The sequence below is a fragment of the Sceloporus occidentalis genome, unplaced genomic scaffold (genome assembly GCF_023333645.1).
Source record: "Sceloporus occidentalis isolate IW3139 unplaced genomic scaffold, rSceOcc1.0.p SCAF_6, whole genome shotgun sequence".
Lineage (NCBI taxonomy): Eukaryota > Metazoa > Chordata > Lepidosauria > Squamata > Phrynosomatidae > Sceloporus > Sceloporus occidentalis.
In genome coordinates, this window is record NW_028316986.1 from 121,109,240 (window position 1) to 121,132,903 (window position 23,664).

The 23,664-nt window shown below is 39.0% G+C and overlaps 1 protein-coding gene across 1 annotated transcript in view; it reads left to right on the forward strand.

The window, feature by feature from the left end:
- LOC149311338 (clathrin coat assembly protein AP180-like) overlaps positions 1 to 14,257 on the forward strand; it is a 95,266-nt gene extending 81,009 nt beyond the window's left edge. The window contains exons 23-30 of the mRNA XM_089530831.1: positions 461 to 604; positions 2,708 to 2,854; positions 3,624 to 3,654; positions 5,069 to 5,180; positions 9,294 to 9,374; positions 10,230 to 10,334; positions 11,112 to 11,214; positions 12,822 to 14,257. Of these exons, the coding sequence (XP_089386957.1) occupies positions 461 to 604; positions 2,708 to 2,854; positions 3,624 to 3,654; positions 5,069 to 5,180; positions 9,294 to 9,374; positions 10,230 to 10,334; positions 11,112 to 11,204 (713 nt within the window). The 3' untranslated portion in view covers positions 11,205 to 11,214; positions 12,822 to 14,257. The remainder of the gene's footprint in view (positions 1 to 460; positions 605 to 2,707; positions 2,855 to 3,623; positions 3,655 to 5,068; positions 5,181 to 9,293; positions 9,375 to 10,229; positions 10,335 to 11,111; positions 11,215 to 12,821) is intronic.
- The last annotated feature ends 9,407 nt before the right edge of the window (positions 14,258 to 23,664 follow it).

Consider the following 23,664-nt stretch of genomic DNA (forward strand, 5'->3'; position numbering starts at 1 on the left):
ACTGTGTCTTGTACCTCTCTTTCTTCCCAGATTAGGTCCATTAAGGAGGAAAGGGAAAATGTAATAGCAATGAATTTCCTCCATCTGGAAGCATTTAATGTTCAAAAGGCATTGTGTATTAATAGTTGCTTTGCCAACAACAGTGATTTAGGTATTGACTGGTCTACTATTAGAGCTACATAAGTGTGTTTGGAGTTTATTAGATATCGTTGTGATGTGTGTCCACATTTCAGACAAGGAAACGAATCTCTGAGATATCAGTTAACACTTTACCTCCTCCCAAAAGCTGGGCAAGTAATAAGCCACATGGTTGATGGTGATTAGGAGAGAGTGGGATGGAATTGGAAAGGGATGTGCCCAGTCAACCCAGGGTTTAGGTTGTGTGTATGTGTATGTGTGTGTGAGAGATGTTCATGTTCATTTGATGTTTTACTTTTTCTCCCTCTTTCATTTGTTAAAGGCTTTGGAGGTTCTTTCATTGCTCCGTCTCCATCACCTTCTCCTGTTACACCAGCTCAGGCTAACATACTACAGCCCAATTTTGAAGCAGCTTTTGGTGCATCACCTTCTCCTTCCCCTGGTGGTACTTCCTTTGATCCCTCAGGTAAGCAAAAGATTTCTGGGCACTTCTGCAGCAAAATGTTTCCTATTTTTCTAAAACGTGATGTCATTATAATTTTCCCCAATATACAAAGGATATTTAGGAGTTCTTGAAAGTATAAATACCTTTCTACCCTGTGTTTCTCTGAAATGGGTAAATGTTTTGTGCCCTAGTTCCCATGTGTAATTTGAACAAAAATTCCTTCCATTCAGTTATCTTCTGTAGGGGTTCAAGATAGAGCAAATGAAGGGCACATCGTCTCTTTCTGCATGTGCTTGATATGCATGCTCCTCTACAAGATAGTCCTATGATCACAGACTCTTTGTACTGTGTGTTCAGTATATGGATATGTGGTCTTGCTGTTATCGCTGAGCCTTTCCCAAGCGTGCATGGCGACCAAAGTTAAATATAATGGAGTTCCGGGATGGTCTTCCCTTGACACAAAGCTTAACTTTTCATCACTGCTCTGTCGTTTCTGTTTGTATCTCTTTTCATTCTATACTTCCATGCTGGGGCCTTGCTACAAATTTGCAATTTGGGTGAGTTCTGCAACAGAATAAGTAAAAACCAAATGTTTTAGTATTGCTTTGCTTTATTTGATCGCTTGCCAGAGCATAGTACAACTCTGCTTATTAATATTAGCATGCACCTCTGATGTGAATAGTTGTAGTTACAACGTATATTGGTCTCAATTAGAAATTTCCATCTAATTAGGTATAGAGGGGTTATAATATGTTAGGTTCTAGTATATTTCCAAAGACTTGAAGCTGGAAGAACTGGGCTAATATGAATATTGGATTCTTCCCAAAAACTGAAGCAATACTTATTTTAAAAGGCCATTATTTCAGCTGTTTTTACTGTTAAGTGGAACAGAAGAACTTGTATAGGGTGCTTAGAAGATTGCCACTTGCATTTATTTTTCCAGTGTCCTTACAAAGGTGGAGGTGAATTTTAAAAGCATAAATATCACTGAAGGTTAATGGGCTTGTTTACATTTCTTTCCAAGGGGTTCTTATCCCACAGCATCTTCTTTGGCCTTCTTCCCTTTGCTTGAGTTTTGCATGTGATATATTTTCCAGATTGAGGAGATATTCACTACATTCAGAAGCCCACTTTCTTTCTGATACTACCAATATATTTTGTTTGCAAAAATTATCTAGAACTATCCCAAGAAGAATTGTCCATAAATTTTTGTGATACATGTTGTATTGAAATTGGAAGATATAAACACTTGGTACAGAAAAAGTTTAGGGTGACATAAGTCCAAAACACACTGTAAATATAATCAAGTTTGAGACCACTTTAACTGCCCTGGCTCAGTGCTAGGGAATCCTGGGAATTGTAGTTTATTGTGGCACCAGAGCTCTCTGACGGAGAAGGCTAAATGTCTCACAAAACTACATTTTCCAGAATTCCCTAGCACTGAGCCAGGGCAGTTAAAGTGGTCTCAAACAGATTTATTTCTGCTGTATGTTTTGGACCAAACTGAAACTTTTTAAACATACAAGTCAGCAACCAGAATTTGGCTGTATATTATCCCTAAACTTTCTCTTTATCATTTGTAGAAGCTACATTTGCAATTGCTCAGATATTGTTCCCTCCTTTTCTCCAGAATTGTCCCAGAAAGTGAGACCAAGAACGAGCTCTAGATATTTAAACATGTAGATGTCATAACTGCTGCATTCACATCTCATGTGAAAGTAGTCTGGTAATTACTGTTTTGAGGAAAGGCATTGAAATTTCCCATCCTATTATTATTATTATTATTATTATTATTATTACAATAAGACTATAAACAGGAGTTTTCAAAATTAAAAAAAAGAAAAATAGGGATTCAATTCTAGGGGACACTAGAAACAGACAAAGGCCTAAACAGCCACTATGCCATACAGTTGTTCTAGACAATAATGAATTACGTTCAGGATTGGTGTATATTTTTTTGTGTTAGCCAAATAGTAAGCATGCCTTCCATTGGCATTACATTGACATTAAGATCTGTACTGATTGGTATGTGCTACAGAGTTCATGATTTAACCATATACATGTGTATTCCCTCAAGATTACATATGGGACTTCCCTAAACCATTGTTTTTCTTAAATCTTCAGTGTTTGATGGCTTAGGTGACCTTCTTATGCCAACCATGACGCCATCTGGACAATCTCTGTCTGCTTCAGGCATAGCCGCTGCTGCTTCAGCTGCAACCAAAGGCATTGGAAGTGATCTTGATTCATCGCTCGCAAACTTAGTAGGAAGTATGTGGGAAATGCTTCTAGGGTTGAAAATGATTGTTTGTGACCTATGACATACTGTACTAATAAGTCAGACCTGGGCTATAATGTCTTCACTTATTATGCATTTTTTCAGGCAAATATTCCCTCTTTATAAATACTGCAACATTATGTGTATAGGAAGACAAAGAGATTAGGCCTTCATTTGTTCTGTAACAGGAAATTCCTGTTCTCATCTTGAATTTTGGCATTCAGCTGCAGGATTTTATCCTGCTGAGTTAGCTTGTTACCTATTAAGCAAGTGTATAATTTTTATGTTTTAAAGGAATAGATAGTAAATGGTGAAACAGTAGTCCAGATTCTAAGTGAAGAGTCCAGAAAATTATTTTGTTGATTCATAGGCTGTCAGTTGATGCAATCTAAAAATAAGCTTTGTTTTCTGTTGTGATCTTTGTCAATTATCATTGACAATTTAAGAATCAGTTAAATGTAACCAAGGTTATGAGAAGATGCTCTAATCAGATAGAAATGGCACCTTTATGTTCCTTCCATGTCAGAATTCTATTGGGATTGATTGTGCATTCTATTGATTGATTGTGCATTTTCTTAACAGTTTTTGATAGCTAAATAAATGCTGTTTCAGTAAATCAACCTTACTGGTTCAGTGGGCTCTTGTGGGCTCAGTGAACTGTTGAACATGTGTTGACAGGTTATGTTTATCTGTGAACTAAACAACTAATTATGCCATTTATTACATTAAAGAAGTTATCAAATTATGTATTCCTCTTTGCAGATCTTGGAATTTCTGCAACTGCATCGAAGAAGTAAGTAACCAGTAAAATTAAAGTTTCAAATGTTTCTGTTTTTCATTGTCTTACTTTCCATCTGCAAACCTTCTAGCATAATATTGTAATTAGTCAACACTAATAAAAGAGAGTGTTCATATCCCCACCCTAACTCCAAAGTCATGAAGCTAAAGATGCTTGAAACTTGGCATGCATGCTTGCATGGGATATGCACCTTGGGATTACTTGTTCTTTCTAATTGGTTAATTAATTTAAATTAGCTTGTAGCCTTCAACACCATCTTCCATCACTAGTCCTAACCATTTGAGAGGAAGAAGCAGTCATATTTTTTGTATCCATTTCTTTAGTGGACTTGTAAGCAGCTCTATCTAAGCAAGAGGCACAACAAGAAAGATAGAATGCTGGGTATGATGGCTGCCTCTCCTGGCAGGACCCCCCAAACTTTTAAATTTAATAGAGTCAGTATGTAGCCACATTGCAGAAATAAAGCAGCTTGACACCGTTTTATCTGCCATGACTCTCTCCTGTGGAATCCTGGAATTTGTAGTTTGTAGCCATATTCAGCCTAGTCTGTTATAGAGCTCTGGTCCCTCAGCAAAATACAAATCCTAGGATTCCACAGGACAGAGTCATGGCAGTTAAAGTAGCGTCAAACTGCTATTTTTTAGCAGTGTATCTACACCCTCAGAGAGAAGGGTCCTGGTGTCTGTAATAACTGAGAGAACACTAAGCAGTGGTAAGACTGAACAAGAACCCGGGTAAAGGGAGAGAAAGACCAGTGAGAAAAAAGGATTAAAGGCAGGATGAATAGGTGAAAAGGAGTGTTGGGTGGCAGGGGGAGAAAAATCACTTGGATGGGCAGCTAGTGAAAGGGAAGAAAAAACACCTGGGTGGATAAGAGGAAATAAAGAGCACTCAGATACATGGGGTGAGGTGGGGAGCCCCGGTTGGATGAGGAGAACAAATGACCATGGTCATTGTATGCATGTGTGAGGAGGGAGAAAAAGAGGCAGATGGGAGGGAGAGGACATGAGTGGCATACAAGTATGGCTAAGGGATTTCAAAACTGTGTGAATTTCTACTTTTTTGTTGTTGTTGCTTTTATAAAATTATGTTTATCTCTAGTCTTGCAGTGGTTTTACATTTCTTCACACTGGTTATATAGAAGGGTGAAAAACAGAATGGTCTTCTTGGCAAAATTCTGAATACCAAAAGGTGTATTGTCGGAAAGGTTACTCCTTCTACAACTAAATGAAGTGCCATAATTCAACATGTAAAAGTTGACAGATTGCTGTGTTTTCCCCATGAAAGAATATTCTGTCATCGAAATCATAAACTATAATAGCCAGTGGTGAAGGAATCTGACTTAAGTTTACATTTTTGCTCCCTTTGTAAGATTACTAGCAGCACTCTCTGTCATTGTCTCTTTTAGGGGAGACCTTCAGTGGAATGCTGGGGAGAAAAAGTTAACAGGAGGTGCTAACTGGCAACCAAAAGTGGCACCTGCAACATGGTCAACTGGTGTTCCTCCCAGTAGCCCAATGGTATGTATTGGTTGCCTTCTATCTGCAGAGAATCCAATATCAAGTATGATTGGAAACTATTATTACAGCAGTAAATCCTTCCTGCTTCAATGAGCAAGACCAAATTTTCTCATCCCAGAAAATCTGGTATTATTGGTTGGCTTGTCTGTTGCAAAACATGAAGTATGCTTTTACTAATTTTATGAATGTTTTAAAGGAAATGTATATCCCATCCTGCAATTGTTTATATAACACTGTTATCATATAACCTATTTCAGCAGCATGACATTTCCTCAAGTGGGAACATCCTTTGGTTTTATGCCTAGTGCAGTGTTAGGTCTCTACTTGTCATGAGCACTGATTTCCAGGATTAGGCTGTTCCTAGTGGTAGTTACATTACAATAATAACTGAAAATTGTGAGGCTACAAATTGCAGTTTTGTCTTTGAGCAACTGACTGTTTCTAAGAAAAAGATTAAAAACTATTTTAACAAAATACATATCATTACATATTACAAATATTTTCTTGTGCAACATGATGTGATTTAAGTCTACAGTAGTTAACAATAATATGTGGAATGCCTTGATGTAGCAAGGCTTTTTCCCCCTTACCAAAATGGTTGGTCTGGCCTTTCTTTAGGACAGGAATGGGCAAATGTAGGGACCAAACGTTGTGCCTTGAGACTCTTTGGGAGGTACATGGATGGTCAAAACAAACAAACAAACAAACAGAAAAACTATAAAGTGGCCAGAGGTCCATTTCAGGCTCAAAAAATTGTTTTTTTATGTTGAGTGATTGCAGCCTATTTACAAGATGAACTGCTGCTTTTGAAGACTTTCAGGAGAAATCATTCACTAGGTAAACTAATTTAGGTGCTGTTGGTTTTTATACACATTGAATAATTTAACAATCCCCTTTTCAATTCTTTTCATTCATTCTGCTTTACAATGTTGCTTTTAGTGTGGTGAAAGAATAGAATACTGTTAGGTGAAAGTTACTGGTAATATATCTCCTGTTAGATCGTCTCCTCACATTTTAACTCGTACAAGACTGAGATAAAATTGTATCTAATTAGCCTGTACCTTTATCTGCTTACCTGAGACTATCATATATACTCAACTAGAAGTTGAGAAATTTTTTCCCCAAAATGGCGTCCAAAATCACAGGTCAACTTATATACGGGGCAATGTGGTACTTTGACCAAGCCTCTCCCCAGCTGGGCTACCTCTGCAAGAGATAGCTCAGCTGGGGAGACGCTGGCAAGGGTGACCGATTATCCCGCAGCCCCCCCTTGGCTCGGCTTCCTCCGACAGGAAAAGCCCAGCGAGGGAGACGATCGTGTGCCCTGCAGCCTCTCTTCGGCCAGGCTCTTTCCCCAGAGAAGGGGCCTGGTAGAGGAGACGCCATGGAGGGCAATCACCGTCCCAAAAGACTCTCCTCAGCCAGGCCCCTTCCCTGGGGAAAGAGCCTGGCGGAGGAGACGCCGGGGAGGGAGCACGATCGCCCAAAAGCCTCTCCCTGGCTGGGCTTTTTTTGTGGGGAAAAGCCCAGTGAGGGAGATGCTGGGGAGGGCACACGCTTGCCAGCAACCTCTCCCCAGCTGGGCTGCCCACTCAATCTGACCCTCAACGTATCCACGGGTCATATAAAAATCCATATTTTTGGCCCCAAAAGTTGACCTCAACTTATACATGAGGTCGACTTGTACACAAGTATATACGGTAAACCCCAGGTAGAGTTTAGTTCTAAGTAGACTTTCAATCAGGAAACGTCAGACACTTAGCTTATACTTTGTAAACCGCTTAGGGAGTGCTTAAGTGCACTGATAAGCGGTATACAGAAATGTACTTGCTATTGACATAGGCCCGCAACAGGCGGGCTTAAAAAGCCAGCTTCCATGTGGCTTGAGGGCATGGTGATTACATGACGCACACCCCCAGCCCACACGGAAGCCGTGCTGAGGCTGCACTAGGGCCACCTAAAGCGGCCCAAGAAGGAACAGATCTTTTCCGCTTCTTTCCACAGTACATTTGTGACCATGGCAGTGGGTGCCCTTGGGGGCGCACGTTTTGGTCACCGTGGCCCCGGGGCAATCGTGCTGGGAGTGGCTTCTGTCCACTCCTTCTTGCCTGTCTGTTTTGCCCCATTATGTTTAAATCAGTTTCTGATTTAGTAACAAACAGTTGATTTGCCAGATTTTGGAACAATAAATTTAATGACAGTATAAAAAAAAGAAAAAAAAACAGATTTATTCTGCATTAGCCAATCAGGCTTTTGCAAACAGCATTAAAAGGAGAAACAAGCAGCATAAATCCAGACACAGATTAAATAATATAATTAACTTAATGATATAAACATGCAAAATGTGTCTGTCATTATATATACAATATCTAACATATTTTATCATTAAATGGACTAAAATTCTCTCTCTTCATCAAGGCTAGTTTAATATACTTAGTATACAATAAAATCCTCTAATTTATTTTATGTGCTGTTATGTTGCTTTTTCTTTCTGATGGATTTATATAACAATGATTGAATCCAGAGATTTTATTCTACTGATGTCTGCTCAGAACGCTCCTACCTGTAGAAAATGGCAGCAGTGAGGAATCTTTGTTGATTCTCCCCTTGGCTTTGCAGTTCCCAGTGCCCTCCCCTTCCCACTCCCTTAGGGTCTCACAGTCCTCCTAACCAGATTTCCAAAGCACATAAAATAATTCATGGGGAGAGGTGGAGTATTGTTGCACATTGCCTTTTCCCTCTTCAGTCAGCAGAAAATCTCCAGGGAAGATTCCAACCACATGACGTGTTTTTGTTGTATCTAATCCATTATATCTCCATCATCCAACCATCTCGATATATAGTTTGTCTTATGAGCATATGTTTTTATAATAAAATCATATAAATCTATCCATAGACTATAGTTTTAATAATTTTGTTTTACTTTGTGTGCTATAGAAAAATAATTGATGCAACTGGAAAACTAAACTGAAGTGCAGACCAATATTAAATTATGTTGGCTCTTCCAAAAGTATCAATATATCCGAGCTACAACATTACATGGATTGTGGATGCGTAGGCTGTCTCTTGACACAAGAACCCAGCAAAGCATACAGATGTTACATGCATTTTGTCAAATGTGCATAGACTTAATTCAAACATTTATTTGAGTATGTGGTGGCTGGTAGCAAGGACAGCAAGCGCACTCCCAGTACATCCACCTCGCTGTTTAGATCATACTATAGAAATGACTTGTTCTTTCTAATGACTCCTTAGCCTGTGCATCTTTGTTTCAATTGTTAGGATTCTGAGTATTTGGTTTCACTTGGTGAATTTCAAAAACTGCAGAGGGCTTTCTGTTCATAAAGCTGTGCGTAGATAGTATCTGTCCCAGTTTGTGCATTGTTAGAGAATGTTCTCTCTACTGGGAATATCCACAAAGTGTTTTCTTGGAAATGAATGGGGCAATACCTTTTCTAGTAGAAATCTTGTTATAGTGCATGGTGTTTGATTTCTGTGTGCAAATAATTTTCATTTAGAGCAGTGGGAATGTGTTCCCAAGTAAATGCCTAAAAATCATAAAGGCACCAGATTCTCTCTGATACTGAATGCTAAGCAAGGTTGGAACGGAGATTCGGTTGGTAAATATCAGGTAATCTAAGCTATCTTTCAGAGGAAGGCAATGTCAAACTACATCGGTATTCCTTACTTAAGAAAACCCTATGAAATTCATGCGGCCACAATAGGTCAACAGGAAACTTGAAGGTGCACATTTTAAATGTATTAATACCAGTCTGTGAAGAGAGTGATGGGTGACTCTGTGTGTGTATTAAAGACAGAAAAAAAGACAACCGAACCATCTTAAATTTTTTTTTAAATTAGATATTTTCATTGTGAACAAACTAACTTGATTATTTGCAATTTGAAAGCATTTAATACAAGTAATCAGTTCTGCATAACCTTATCTTTAAATAGGATAAGAAAATGGCAGAGTGGACTTAAACACTCAGCACTGAACAGTATCTTTATTTTGGTATTAAGTATTGGGTTGCTATTTTTAACAGGGTTACATTTTTAGAAATTCTGTAATCAGTTGGTGGCTTGTGTTTTTTGTTTTTCCCTTTTGATTTCCAGACAGGATCCGTACCTCCAGCAGGTGCTGTCCCCCCTGCATCAAGCGCCACTCCTGCACAGCCTGGATCAGGATTTGGAATGGTCAGTGAAATTTTATAAACTACTCATATTTGTTTAAGACCAAACACAATCACAGCAAGAATTACCACCATGTCTCACTTCACCTAGTGACATTTGATTCTTTTTTGAGTTACTTACAACCAAAACATTGTATTCTGTTTTGCTTTGTTTTTAAGTCAGCATTCTGTGCTGAGGGAAGCAGAAATTATCCATTTACTTATATGGAACCATGCTTAGTTGGCCTAATTTGTACATGGCTTGAGGGGACAAAAATTCTGTAGGTTTTCCTTTGGCAACACACCTCCCACCACCATTGCACTACCCCATACTTCTGACAGCAAACAAAAACCCATCAGTTCAAGCATTTCTCACATATTTAAGATTATCTTTCTCAATCTTGAAGGGATCAAATTTCCTTTCTTTAGAAAGAAAGTCTCTGGATGCTGAAGTGCAACCAACACACTTTCTGTTCTTCTGGTTGCAAAATATATATGGCAATGCCTGGGATTCTCCAGCAGAAAACATACAACAGTGTGGAAGCTTTGGCTCTTGAGATGTCATATTCTAATTCCCATCAGCCTTTATGAACATGGCCAGTGGTCAAGGATGGTGGGAATTACAGTCCAAGAACATTTCAAGGACTACAGGTTCACCACTCTGACATGGGATAATGCTACCTTGCACCCTACCTTGAAAGAGTATAAAAGGAAATGAAATTAATTCTTCTGTTCAAATCAAACTGTGAATATTATGCTCAAAGGATGGAGTATTGCACACCTGCTATGCTGTGACCTTGTCAGATCCACAGGTTGACAGTCCAACAACTTGCTGTGTTTGTACTACAGACACCATTAAGTGTTCTCAAATCTTTTCCAGCAACCCCCTGGAGCAGGTGTTCCAATGATGCCACAGCAGCCTGTTATGTACGGACAGCCTGCAATGAGGCCACCATTTGGAGCAGCTGCAGGACCTGGTGCACAAGTAAGAGAGATGGATTTATGTGCATAACTTAATGAAAAAAATATAAAATTAGCCAAGCTGTTTAACTTCAACCACCACCATTATTCTCATATGGATTTTGTATTCTTAGTGACTACTTTTATAGTTTTTGTTCCAAGAGGATCACAGTTTAACCCACTGTTCCAGAAGATTGTGGTTCCTTCTGGCTGTGTATATGTAGATGTATGTGACAAAGTCCCTGCATAACACTTTTTTAAAAAGTTAAATCCATTTAGCTAGAAAGGATCTACACGTCAACCTTAAAGGCTAAAGGAAGTTTAATATAAGGAAAACCTCTTTTTCATATAAGCAGCAGCTATGTCTTGTTGAATTTTATTGCAATAACAGTAGTAAAAGAATAATACTTCTGTTTTAAAGCAAGGCACACAGGGTGCACAGGGGCTGTTTAAAGGAGAATTGTGCTTCTGTTTGGCTTTTTAGGAGTGCTATTCTCATTTAAAACAATATACTCCCCACACACTTTGTTTTCAGCAGCCATTTAGGGGGAGTTACCACTATTGCACTACTGAATTTGTGCTGCTCTTGGATATGCTTAGCTCAAAATGCATCCAGTGTAATTAAGGCAACATCTGTGGAACAGGATGTAAAGTGAAAACAACATTCATTCACTGAATATCCTTTGTATCTTTATTTTGATGAAGTAGGATCTTAATATTTATTTTGTCAGTATGCCCATGTTCATGTTTTTCTCTTTTTTTCCTTTTGTTGCTGTTCTTGACTGATGGAAAACCTGTTCAGCTGTCTCCAAGTCCCACACCTGCTACTCAGAGTCCCAAGAAACCTCCAACAAAGGACCCATTAGCAGATCTTAACATCAAAGATTTCTTATGAACTATTTATGGTATGGGATTGCTTCTTACGTGCTCCACTGGAATACAGTCAAAACTTATTCAGTAAAGCTTATTTATTGCATTCCTCTCTGGCATTTCAGATGTGACTCTAAGCATTTTAATTTTGAAAATTTTAGTACTCTGCTAAACTTCCTTTAAAGCTTTATTTTTATCTACAAAGGTAATTTGGATTATTAGTTTGCTTTAAAAAAAACCTGTCTTCCTTTCCCTTTTCACAACTGCATACATCCAGCCCTACCCCTTGCAAGCAGTTCCACAGTCTTTTGCCAAGGAGACATAAAATTGCAAAAGAGGTTGCAGTGCATTTTGCAAAAACTGACATTTTCAAAATGCCTGTAGGTGTGCGAAATTTCATTTGATATTTCTCTTTATTGAGGGCCAGTATGGCATAGTCGTTCAAGTTTTGGACTACAACTCTAGATACCAGGGTTTGATTTCCAGGTGGGCCATGGCAAACCCCCTCTGAACAAATCTTGCCAAGAAAACCACATTATAGGGTCACCTTAAGGTTGCCATAAGTCAGAAATGATGTGAAGGCACACAAAACAGCACTTATTATTATGAAACAAATGCAGGCACAGAGGTGGGATTCCTTTTGGTGCACTACATGTAAGGTTGCACTTTTTTCCAGGATGGTCCAGCCAAAGGAATGCAGCCACAGTCTGCTAGGTCCACATAGCCTGTTTCTCTGGTAACTGACTTCATTCATGGTAGCTGCAACCTTTTTTGCCCTTCTGCGAGTGTCGTTGTGCTTGTGTAGCATGCTGACAGAATTTTGGCCAGATTAACAAAAAATATAAAGACAAAACCAGTGGTAGTTCACAGTGTAAATACTGAGAAAAGTGAATGTGTTCTCCAACTTGGTCATTCTAAAAGATAACAAAGGGAAACCTTTCAGTAAACCTGCTTCTCCTATTCAGAGATGTACTTCAACAAATTTATTTGACTCATTTCTTAATTATAAATATATGCTTTAAAAGGGACTATCCCAAGGGCTATCAGTTGCTTATAATTATTGAAGTCCTGAAAATATAGGAGTTCTTGAATAATCTTTCCTTATACCTCTTCTCTGGATGCTATAATATTTAATGTAACAATAGATTGTTCATTAGCTAACAGAATTTTAATAACATATACATTTTAATAGTAGACTTGTCCTGCCCATGTTAAACTTAATTCTAGCCACCTCTTGACATTGACCATTCCTGAAATATTTTGAGTGGTTGTGACCCATTTCCACTATATTTTCTATTCATATCCCAAGATGTTTTGTCCTAGAAGATTTTCAATGAATCTTATAAACTGTTATTCCAGTCACAGTTTAGTTTGTTTCAACAGGGTAAAGAATATCTATATTGATTCAGAGATGTCTTGTAATCTGAATTTTCAGAAAACATGTTGAAAAGTACATTATTTTTAGGAACTGCTTCTTCAGAGATAAAAAAAAATAATATGACCATATTATTTGCATAAAGATATCTTTTCCTGAAAGCACATTCTCTCTATACATGTGAGTGGGTGTATATGTGTGTGTATCATTTCTGTTTATATACATTGCTAAATATTTCTAATTCTGTTTCCTCCTTACCATCTGTAGTTTTATGACAGGATAATTGAAGATGCAAGTTTGGAATCAACAAAGAAGAATTTTGTTGCTCAGAATTTCCAAGTGAGCCACCACTACCAAACCCAGTGCTTACTCAGACTTCTCTCCTACTTCCAAAACGTGTAGCACAGCTGTGAAAGTGAACATTAGGAATGTGTACTATATTAGTTGTTATCCCTTCTCTCTCTCTCTCTTTCTCAGTTTGTGTACTTGGGTTATTATTTATGTGTTTTACAACTTAAACAATGGATGTATGTTTCTGATGCCTTCTTAGTGCTTTTCTGAACCTATTTCAATAGGGACTGATTATGCAGCTGTTGTGTGTGGTGAGCCATATGGAGCGATGTGTCTGTGTTTCTGGAAGTCTCAATGTAAATAACTGGCAAACCCTCTAAATCTTCCTCTTTGAAGTCCAATTTCTCTTGTATACCTGTTATACAAAACAATAGTGTGATGATGGTAGTAAGAAAAGCACTCTTCAATCCTACAAATTCTTTTTTGTGTGGAATACAATTTTTTTTTTTCCAAATGCAGAATTCTCAAATTGTTGTGGGATATGTTTTATTTTTGTGGCACTGTATATGTTAAGTTTAAATTATAATTAAAAGTAATATAAAGAAAAAAAAATCCCATTTAATGCATCTTCTATGAAATTACTTCAAGAAGAATTAAGAAGAAAACAACATTATATTGTCTTTTGCTGTCATTAAAAAAACAACAGCTTTTTTGTCTGTTCTTTTAAATGCACTGAAAGTGAGAGGGGAGTTTCTAGCCATGCTGATGAAGAAACCCAAACATGGTGGAGCAAACATTTCAAGAATTGTCAGGATAATCAGTGTATCTACTGGCAAATCATGAAAACTGGTTTTTATTTTATTTTTATTTAGCTCTTACATGCATCGGTTAGTTTGGTGCTTCTCTATATTTGCCTTAGACTAGTGTTTTTCTATCCCCATACAGCACTGTGTATTTTCTGTACTGTTCGTGATTAGAGGTCACACTAAACTGGAGAACTGCACCCTTAACTGTAAACAACAACAAAAAGTATTCTTTTTACATTTTAGTTTGTTCTCTCATACTGTTCGTGCTGATGGCTTGGCTTAAGATTTCTGACTCCTTAATAAGGTCACTGTTGATCAGTGTTACAAGTGGCTTGGCAGCTCTTTGTAAAAGCATATTAGGTTGGAAAGATGTTCACCAAAGTCTTTCAAATTAACTATTTAATCAATATATGGTACCATTCTTAAGAAGTGGTGGTAAACTGAATTTATTGTGGGGATAAGATACACTATAATGACAGAGAGTTAGAGAGAGAATTTCAAAATGGGTTTTCTTTGTACTGTATTTTGTTTTGAGAAAAACCCAGTGCATGTATACCCTCTAAGATGCAATAAAACACCTTGATCAAAGTCAATTCAAACATAAAAGCTGTCTCCTTTAATTACCCAGAACCAGTTACATTGTGTTTATAATACAAAGCACAGTTACTGTTTTTATAGTTCTGAAATAATTGTTGAAAGTGTGGATGTTCTTGCAGTTTGTTATAAAAATGGAATTAAGTCATATAAAAAGTACACCAAATCCCCATTTGAATTTGGTGGAATTTAGTGGAATTCTGGGAAACGGGATGCTGGACCAAACTGCAAGAGAATTCTCTGAACTGTTGTAAGAAATGCTACAGCATTCTGCCAGTATAACGCTATACATGTTTATTCAGAAGTGGGTTCCATTGTTTTCAGTGGACTTTTGTCCAGTAATTTGACTGAAGGAAGCCCCCTGTTTATAAAGCCAGGCAGCTCAGTCACACCCATAGTTCAGACCAGTAATTCCCAAAGTGGTTGGTACACATCCAGGGGATGGTGGAAAGGGGCAGGGTGTGTGTGAAAATGGGCCTTCAGTCAAAAGTATTGGTGTGCAAGAAAGACAAGAGGAACCATCAGCCTTTACGACCATGTTGAGGATGAAGATTGTATGAAACTTCTTTTCAGGGTCTCTTAAAACCACTGCACAGCCACACTGATAATTTCGTGTAATGGTGTCTCCCACTCTTCACCTGCCCATGTGAGCCCATTCCCTTAGCTACATCTTTTGTTAGTAGTGGCAGTAATGGTTGGGAAGCTTCTGCAGTTTGGCACAGGGCATTGCTGCTGTAGCTCAGAGACGTGCCCTTTTGGGACAGACTGATTGACTGGAGCAAGGAGTGAGAGCACATGGTGAAAGCTTTGTGAGCTTTCCCGGGACTTGGCTGTCAGGTTGGAACTGCACTTCTGCTCCTGCTTACTTTCATCATACAGGCTGAGAGAAGAGATAACAGAAGAAACAATGTTGGGTTATGTGGAAGGGGTGGGGGACACTTGAAGCTGTATGAGGAAGATATGTCTCTGGGGAAAGAGAAGGAAGAGTATCCAGGATCAATTCCTGGAAAGAATCCTTCAACTTGGATTGACTCGTGTAGTTAAAATAGTTAAAATCTCTCTCTTTCCCTGTCCATGTCATTCTCCAGTCCAGAGCATGTGGCCTCTATAAACCCCTTCTATACACACTGGTTTTGCTTCTCTCTGCCCCAACAAAGAAGAATTGAGAGTCCTTCCTTGCCAGGGAGATGCTTCTCCCTTTGCCCCTGGTCACCTTGAGAGCAGCAACTAAGCCGTTGGCTGAGTAGCAGCTGAGCGGCCTCTTGCCCACACTGGCCTTTGCCACAAGGCCAGCATGGACAAGAAGCTTCTCAGTTGCTGCTCAGCCAACTGCTCAGTTGCTGCTCCCAAAGTGATGAGGTGTAAAGGGAGCAGCAACTGAGATGGGTTGTTTTGAATTTGCAGTAGCATATTAGAGCTAATATCAGGAAATATGGATTGAGATGGTGTTAGGGTTGTCACCTAAGAGGAAAGGGGGTGGCAGCCAGAAAAGTTTGGGGACCACTGATTCAGGCAATGTTTCAAGAGTGTGTTTCACAGTTCTGTGTGTGTAGCCTTTCACTCCATCTATGGCAGAGGATTTTTGCCACCTGCCAAAGCTTTTGCCTTTCCTGAGAGCTTGGAGATCTTTTGTCCAACTCCTATTCCTGCTGACAATCCTGTGGATTTGGAGGAGGAGGAAACTGGCTATCAGGCATCTGTTCTGGCAGTCATATGTCTGTTTCATCTTCTGAGGAAAATGAACTCTCAATGGACATGACACCAGGTAAATGTACATGGGATTGTTCAAAAGGCCCCCAGTGTGGAAAATAAGCTGGGAAGGCATTTATTGTAGCTGACAAAGGTGAAATCAGTTAGCTTGCATCAAAATATTATAGAGCTGGAAAAATTATAGAAAGGGGTAACCCAAACAATTGGTGTGCTGTAAAAATCCCTGCTCAGCCATGGAAATCTACTGGATGACCTTGGGCAAGTCACATTCTCTCAGCTTTACAGAAAGGCAAAGGCAAACCTCCTCTGAACAAAGTTTGCCAAAAGCCCTTGGTAGGGTTGCCTTAGGGTCACCATATATCAGAAACTATTTGAAGGTACACAATAACAAACCAACATCACTATGTGGCAACACTGCAATAAGAAATTTAGTTTGAAGAGGAGCAAGAAATAATACATACAGTATAAGTATAATACATACAGAACGTCTGGGCAGCAGCTACTGAAGGTGCCTGGGGCTAGGCTAGCCTCCACTTCTCGGAGGACGTTTTCCATAGCTGCCCCAGCCCTTTGGAATGCGCTGCCCACAGAGCTCCGCTCGTCTACTACCCTGGCCCAATTTAGGAAGGACCTTAAAACCTTCCTATTCCAACAGGCATTCCCCGAATAGATATCCTGTGGGCCTCCCTCCTCTTACGTGGCCAAGAGGTTGGGCTATGGGGCTTTTTACTGTTGGTTTTGTTTTGCTGTTTTTTGTATTGTATGTATTTTAATCTGTTTATATTTTATCTGTTGTAAGCCGCCCTGATCGAAGGAAGGGCGGCATATAAATAAAATTTTTATTATTATTATTATTATTAAGTGTATACAATTATGCATGATATAAGAAATTGAACAATATTTTTCTCCCTCTCAAAATATTAGCAAATGGGCTCATCCAGTGAACTTGAATGGTGTGAGGGTCATGATAGGTGTCCTATTCTCACATTGCACCAGCAGGCAGGGTACCAAGAGTTCAGAAGCCAAAGGAGCAAGCAGTATCAAAACCAATCTAGGGTCAGGAGTCATAAATTCTAAGCAAAGTACATGGTACTAGATAACAAGGTCAAGAACTGTCCAGGGTCATAAATCATAGTGTCATATCTTGTTGTAAATTCAGGCATGGAAAAGGAACCAAGTTTGTTTCCAGCAACCAAAAGTGGAAAATCCTTGAAATACAAAGCATGCTGACTCAGACCCTCTCAGCTTGCAGACCGTATTTCAAGAGGACATTTCCCTGCTACATGTTCTCAGCCTCTCACTTTGCCTGTGTGTATGTGGGGGGGGGGGGGGACTGTTTCAGATGCTATAGCATTCACCTTTCTTGAGGACTTATTGCTATCTCTCCTATCTCCTCTTTCTTCTGTGGATCACTCAGGTGGCTGTCAGACTTAGCTAGAGGATGACACAACTATGGTAAGTCTTCATACTCAGAAGCCAAACTGTCAAGTGGGACATCACAATAGGGAAAAGTGAGGGCTTCTTCGCATAGTGTGTCATTAAACTATGAAATTTGTTTTCACAATACATAGTAATGACCACCAACATAGCATTAAAAGGGGATTAGGAAAAAACCCATTGAGAATACGTTTCTCAGTGACCACTAACTGTGATGACAATGAATACCACTCATTGGAGAAGAACAGGAGGAGAATCAGAGAAAGATAGAGTTGGAAGAGAACACAAGGGTCATCCAGCCCAACCCTATTTTGCCCCATTATGTTTAAATCAGTTTCTAATTTAGTAACAAACAGCTGATTTGCCAGATTTTGGAACAATAAATTTAATGACAGTATAAAACAAGAAAAAACAAACAGGTTTATTCTGCATTAGCCAATCAGACTTTTGCAAACAGCATTAAAAGGAGAAACAAACAGCATAAATCCATACACAGATTAAATTATATAATTAATGATATAAACATGCAAAATGTGTCTTATCATTATATATACAATATATAACCCCCTGCCATGCAGGAATACATAATCAAAGCATTCCTAACAGGTGGCCATCTAGCCTCTATTTAAAAACTTCCAAAGGAGACTTCTCTGAAGAAATATGTTTCACTGTCAACAACTCTCACCCTTAGGAAGTGGGTATGAGGCATATCTCACCATGTCCTGAGGGCAACTAGCAAATCTGTTGTTTCAGGGACTGAGCAGTTGTTTGTGTAACTCATCAGCTATGCATCACCATAATATTTTAGCCCACCAGACAAATCCTAGTATAGTTGCTGGCTAGGCCAGGTAACAAAGAGAAATCTAGGAATGTTCTTAAAAGAAACCTGGGCTCCAAGCTGAATGGTAGCCATAGGACACGTGTATTCCACAATACTTGTGGCTGGCCTGATGGTACTTTACAGCAAATGGCTGATCTGGAGCTCTTATACTTAACTTTTATTCTTGCAGAGTCTAATGCTCCAAGTTAAACAGGTCTGTTCATAGGAAAGCCCCCTTAATTTCAAGGAGGCTTTATTTCCATGCATACACACTTATGACTGACAGCGTAATCCTCATCTTTCTAAAGGACTGTTCTAATGCTCAAGTATGAAAAAAAAAATCAAAGAAAGGAAAAAGGTGTTGGAGGGATTTCTTTAAAACCTTAGATCAAGTCTGGGCATGCCTAGGTTACATTATCTGAAATAATTGCAAAGGCTTGAGAGGAAAGCCTCTTAACATAGCACTATTTTCACATGAAATATGCTTTTTCATAGAGCCAGCATGCTGTAGTTAGAGTGTTGGACAAGGACACTGGGAGACCAGGGTTTGAATCCCTGCTCAGCCATGGACAGCTACCAGGTGACTTTGGGCATGCCATACTCTCTCAGCATCAGAGGGAGGCAAGGGTAACCCCATCCTGAACAAATTCTGCCAAGAAAACTTGTGATAGGTTTGCCTATAAAGCATTTCTTTGTTTCTTTATTTCATTTCTACAGAAGTTTCTCTTGAGTCCATTGGGTCAACAACACAGTGTTGCTATTACATTTCCTGACATAAAAACATATTGATTATCTCAGTTCTTCCATCAGTATTGGGGTAAGCAACTGTAACCTGATCCAGGAGCCACTTTTCTTCCTCAGGATTTTCTGGGGGCCACATAGACTCACAAAATGCAAAACAAAGAAAGAATATGCCCAGCCCAGAAAAAACAAAAAGTTTCAGATGTTTATATAGAGCAGAGGAGCATTGTAACCTTTCCTTTGGCTAGAATTCTCCCTTGTTTTAGCAACACAAATGGCCGCTAAAGGAGTTCAGGGCTCCTAAAACAGTTGGAGGTAGATACATGCCATCCCAGACCCAGAACCACACCTTGCCCACCACTGCTTTGTGTCATGGTTATTTTATTCAAATGGATAGTCTAGCAACAACAGTGTAAAATAAATTATAAAGTTCTCCTACTGATGAGACATTCTCACATTTTCTGTTGCTCAGATTTGGGGTGGGGGGGGGAGATGTTAATTTAAGAAGCAGTTGAGGGAATTTACAGGTTTAAAACATTTGAAAAGCAGTGAGCTAGAAAGCAAGTTTTGAATCTAAGGTTGCCCTCCGGTGGATGTATAATCAAACTTCTCTCTTACAATTGTATAATTGATGTGCTTCAGTTTTCTTAGTGCTATCAATGGGGAAAAATATTCACCATTATTTGTGTTTGAGCTGACAAATTGTTCAACCTGAGAAGAGCTAGTTGGGAACAATAACACACAGATGAGAATTTGGCACAGTGTTTGCACACCAAAATTGTTTCTGGAAATAGTTTGTTGAATTTATATCCTACCTTTTCCCCCCAATGGGATTCAAGGCAGGTATTATTGTTCTGCACAGAAATAAAGAAGGAAATTTATGTGTAAAAATTGGAGGCGGGGGTCCTGCAAAAAATGTTTGTAGAAAAATCATGGTTTAGCACAAAAATCTATTTTGCATTCAAGATGCATGTTTTTAATTTGCAGGAAAAAGGATTTCCACAGGGGAAAATAAAAACAGTTTCCAGAGACACATATTGCTTGTTTGTGAATAGTGATTTTACTTAAGCATATCAGTTTTGCACAGAAAAAAATCCACGTCTTTCTAAGAAACAATTTTTGTGTGTCTTTATACAAAAGACATAGTTTCATGCCACCAGCACCTCAAAACTTTCCCAAAACACACAATTGGTAAGTTTTGCACACACAAAAAACCCTTGAGTTTTGCATGGAAAAATTAGGTGTGTTTATAGGAACAGTGACTGGAATCCTACTGAATTACAGACCTATACAGTCAACTCTGGCCTGACTCCTATAATTCTCAATTAATGAGGCAACAGCTGGCATGATCAAAGGGGATCTGTTAATCTTTTGCTTGAGAAGCAATTGGTTGCCATTCCACTCCCTCCCATGAATGATCTCCATTGTGACAGGTCCCTGTTGCAATTCCCCATCAAACTAGAGAGTACTCGTGCTAATGTGGGGGAGGTTGAAAACACCGGCTGCTTCCTAAGCAACATGAGTTAAAGCTTTACACTGGTAACTCCCTGATAGGATTCTGGCCAGTGTTTTGTTTGTTTGCTTGTTTGCTTGTTTGTTTGCATGAATATTGTTGGAGTTTTCTGTGTGGAAATTGTTTTACACACAACTCAATTTTCTTCTGAAAAACACTGACCTGAATTCGGTTGCTAGGCCTACCTAAAGTATACCCATTGAATCAGTGGGATTTATCTATGCATTGACTTTGTTGGTAACTGCCTTTGAGTCAACTTCATCTCATGGTGAACCTGTGGATGAGACATCTCAAAAAACAAACAACAACCCTGTCCTTGACCTCTCTGCTCAGGTCTTGCAGGCCCAGGTCTGTGTCCTCTGGCATGTGGTCTTCCTCTCTTTCTGCTGCCTTCACCTTTCCAAGCATCATTGTCTTTTCTAATTATTCATTTTTTCTTATGATGTTGCCAAAGTATGAGAGCTTCAATTTAGCCATCTTGGTTTCCAGAGATTTCTAGAACCCATCTGTTCTAGAACCCATTGACTTACCATTAACTTACCTAATGACATAGAATTAACTTACCATTCAGAAATTCTTTAAATGGGGCTACTCTACTTGGAATAATCAATAGGATTCCAGCCATTTTTATTTATTCACAATTTTCATGCAAGCTCCCCATGTATATTTCTGTGCAGAATAATTTCCTGAAATACAGTGGTACCCCGGGTTACGAAATTAATTCGTTCCGCCGCCGCTTTCGTAACCCGGAAACTTTCGCTAGCCGAATAGCCCATAGGCGCTAATAGCGAAAGCCGCGATTTCGTGTGAAATCGCGCCGAAAAGCACCAAAAAATTTTTTCGTAACCCGAAAAAAAAACCGTAACCCGGAACAGTTTTTTTCTTTGGAATTTTTTCGTATCCCGGGAATTTCGTAAGGCGGTGCTTTCGTATCCCGGGGTACCACTGTAGTTCAACATGTGCAAATACCAGGCAAGAACTGCGCAGAAATATTCGTTTTCTCATGCAGCAATGAGAATAGTACTGGAATTGGTTATCTCTTCATGGGAGGACATGCCTAATACTAGCATGAATGTAACTTTCTTCATAAGCAACATAACTGGGGACAAGCAATCATGGAACCAGGAGGTGGCAGTATGGAACTTGCTGTAAAATATTTGTTGTCAAAATGCAGCACAACCGCTAAACTGTAGGCATATTTATTTAGATGTGTTTCTAACAGAATTCCATGGGGCTACTTCCTAAATAAATGTGAATGGGTTTGTGGCATTAGTTTACATTGTGTGGAATATGATGGTAGAAAGAATCTGATGATCTTGCAATGGACTGTTTGTTCCTCTCTTAATATAAATATAAATGTTCAATTCCCCTCTTTTGGGGTAGGGAATGCCAGCTCTAAATAGAACTGTTAGAGGGAGCCCTATGATCCACAACTCAGACAAAAGGATGGAACATAATTTGGAATCATGCATTCAGCATTCATTCTCTCATATATATATATATATATATATATATATATATATATAAAAATTTGCTGGGGGCCAAGAATGCTCACAACATGATTTTTAAAAGCAGATTCAGCTAGCAACCCAACAGGTTGTAAGATTAAAATGCAATCAAACACCCCATCACAGGGGTTCACAAGCTGGTGTGCCCACATCCCTACGAGGTGTGAGATGAGATTTCGGGGGTGCAACAAAGATACGTGCGTGAATCTGGATTAGGTTCTCTTTTGTCAGTCAAGACAAACTCTAGGAATAATCTGAATCCGCAGGCAGACCTGCAGTCAGCAAGAAAGGTCCACATTTTGACAAAATCATGAATGGAAATCAGGAGCAAAGTAGTAAGTGAATTTTATGTTCACATCTGGGATTGATTTTAGAATTGGGATTCACGTTTACAATATTTTTCTGAATAAATTACAATCTAATTATTCAATTTAGATTTGCATTTATGCACTGAGTTGAAATCATATTTCTTTAAATTCAGTTTGTTCACCAGCAGTATTGTATGTGGATTAATCTATGATTTACTTTTGTAGGAGGTGCAGATATTAATCAAACATTTCCTAGAGGTATTGGGCATAGAAAAGATTGGGAACCACTGCCCTATCATATTAAAATAAAGTCAAAAGTACATGGTTGCAGAAAAGAAAAACAAAAGCAATACAGTCGGCTCTTCTTATACACGGATTTTTTATACACGGATTCAAGCATACACGGTTTGAAAATGTTCCAAAAAAGTATAAATTTACCTTGATTTTCCATTTTTTATAAGGGACACCATTTTGCTATGCCATTATATTTAATGGGACTTGAGCATACACGGATTTTGTTATACACGGGGCATCTTGGAACCAAACCCCAGCGTATAACAAGGGTCCACTGTAGTATGCCCCACTAAAATTTCCTTCCTCCTAAACAGGCAGCTGCCCAAAGCCTGCCTTAATAAAAGGTCTTTGCCTGCCATTGGAAGGATAACAATGAGGAAGCAAATCTAGCCTCTCTTGAGAAGTTCCATAATCTGGGAACAACCATAGAGGAGGTTCTGTCTAGTTTCCTTACCAAACATTCATGTAAGTGGCAAAACCAAGAAAAAGAATTCCCTGCAGATTTTTGAAATCTATATGGAGAGAGATGGCCCTTCAAATCTCCTGGGCCCAAATCATACAGTAGGCCCTTGGTATCCACTGGGATTTGGTTCCACAGTGACCAAAATCCATGGATGCTCAAGTCCCATTATATACACTCCCACTGGCAATGGGCAGCACAATGGAACATATGTGTGAACAGTTGTTCAACTTGGTCTGGAGTGCCCAGGTAATATGAGAATTGGGGGCCAGAATCCTCCAGGCTGGTCCCAGAGCATTATGACCTGTGTGGATGCAGCCTCCAAAGCCCCAGAGGTGAGAAGCTACTCCATGATCCAACACCTTTTTATAATACAGAAGGTTTTTTTTAAAAAAGGAAAAATTCATACAGATTAAAATAAAAACTGGAGACAATATATAACTTTGTGGTGTACTACAAGGAAAGCCACAAGGATTTTATGAGCACTAACTCTCATGTGTGATTGAGTAGTCTGGGATAATCCATTTCAATTAAGATTTTGTCCTAAAGGAAAAGACAGAACTTTGTGAACCTGACATGGAAAATCAGGTCATTCATGTCTGCTCAATAAATATATCCAAGTGAGGAT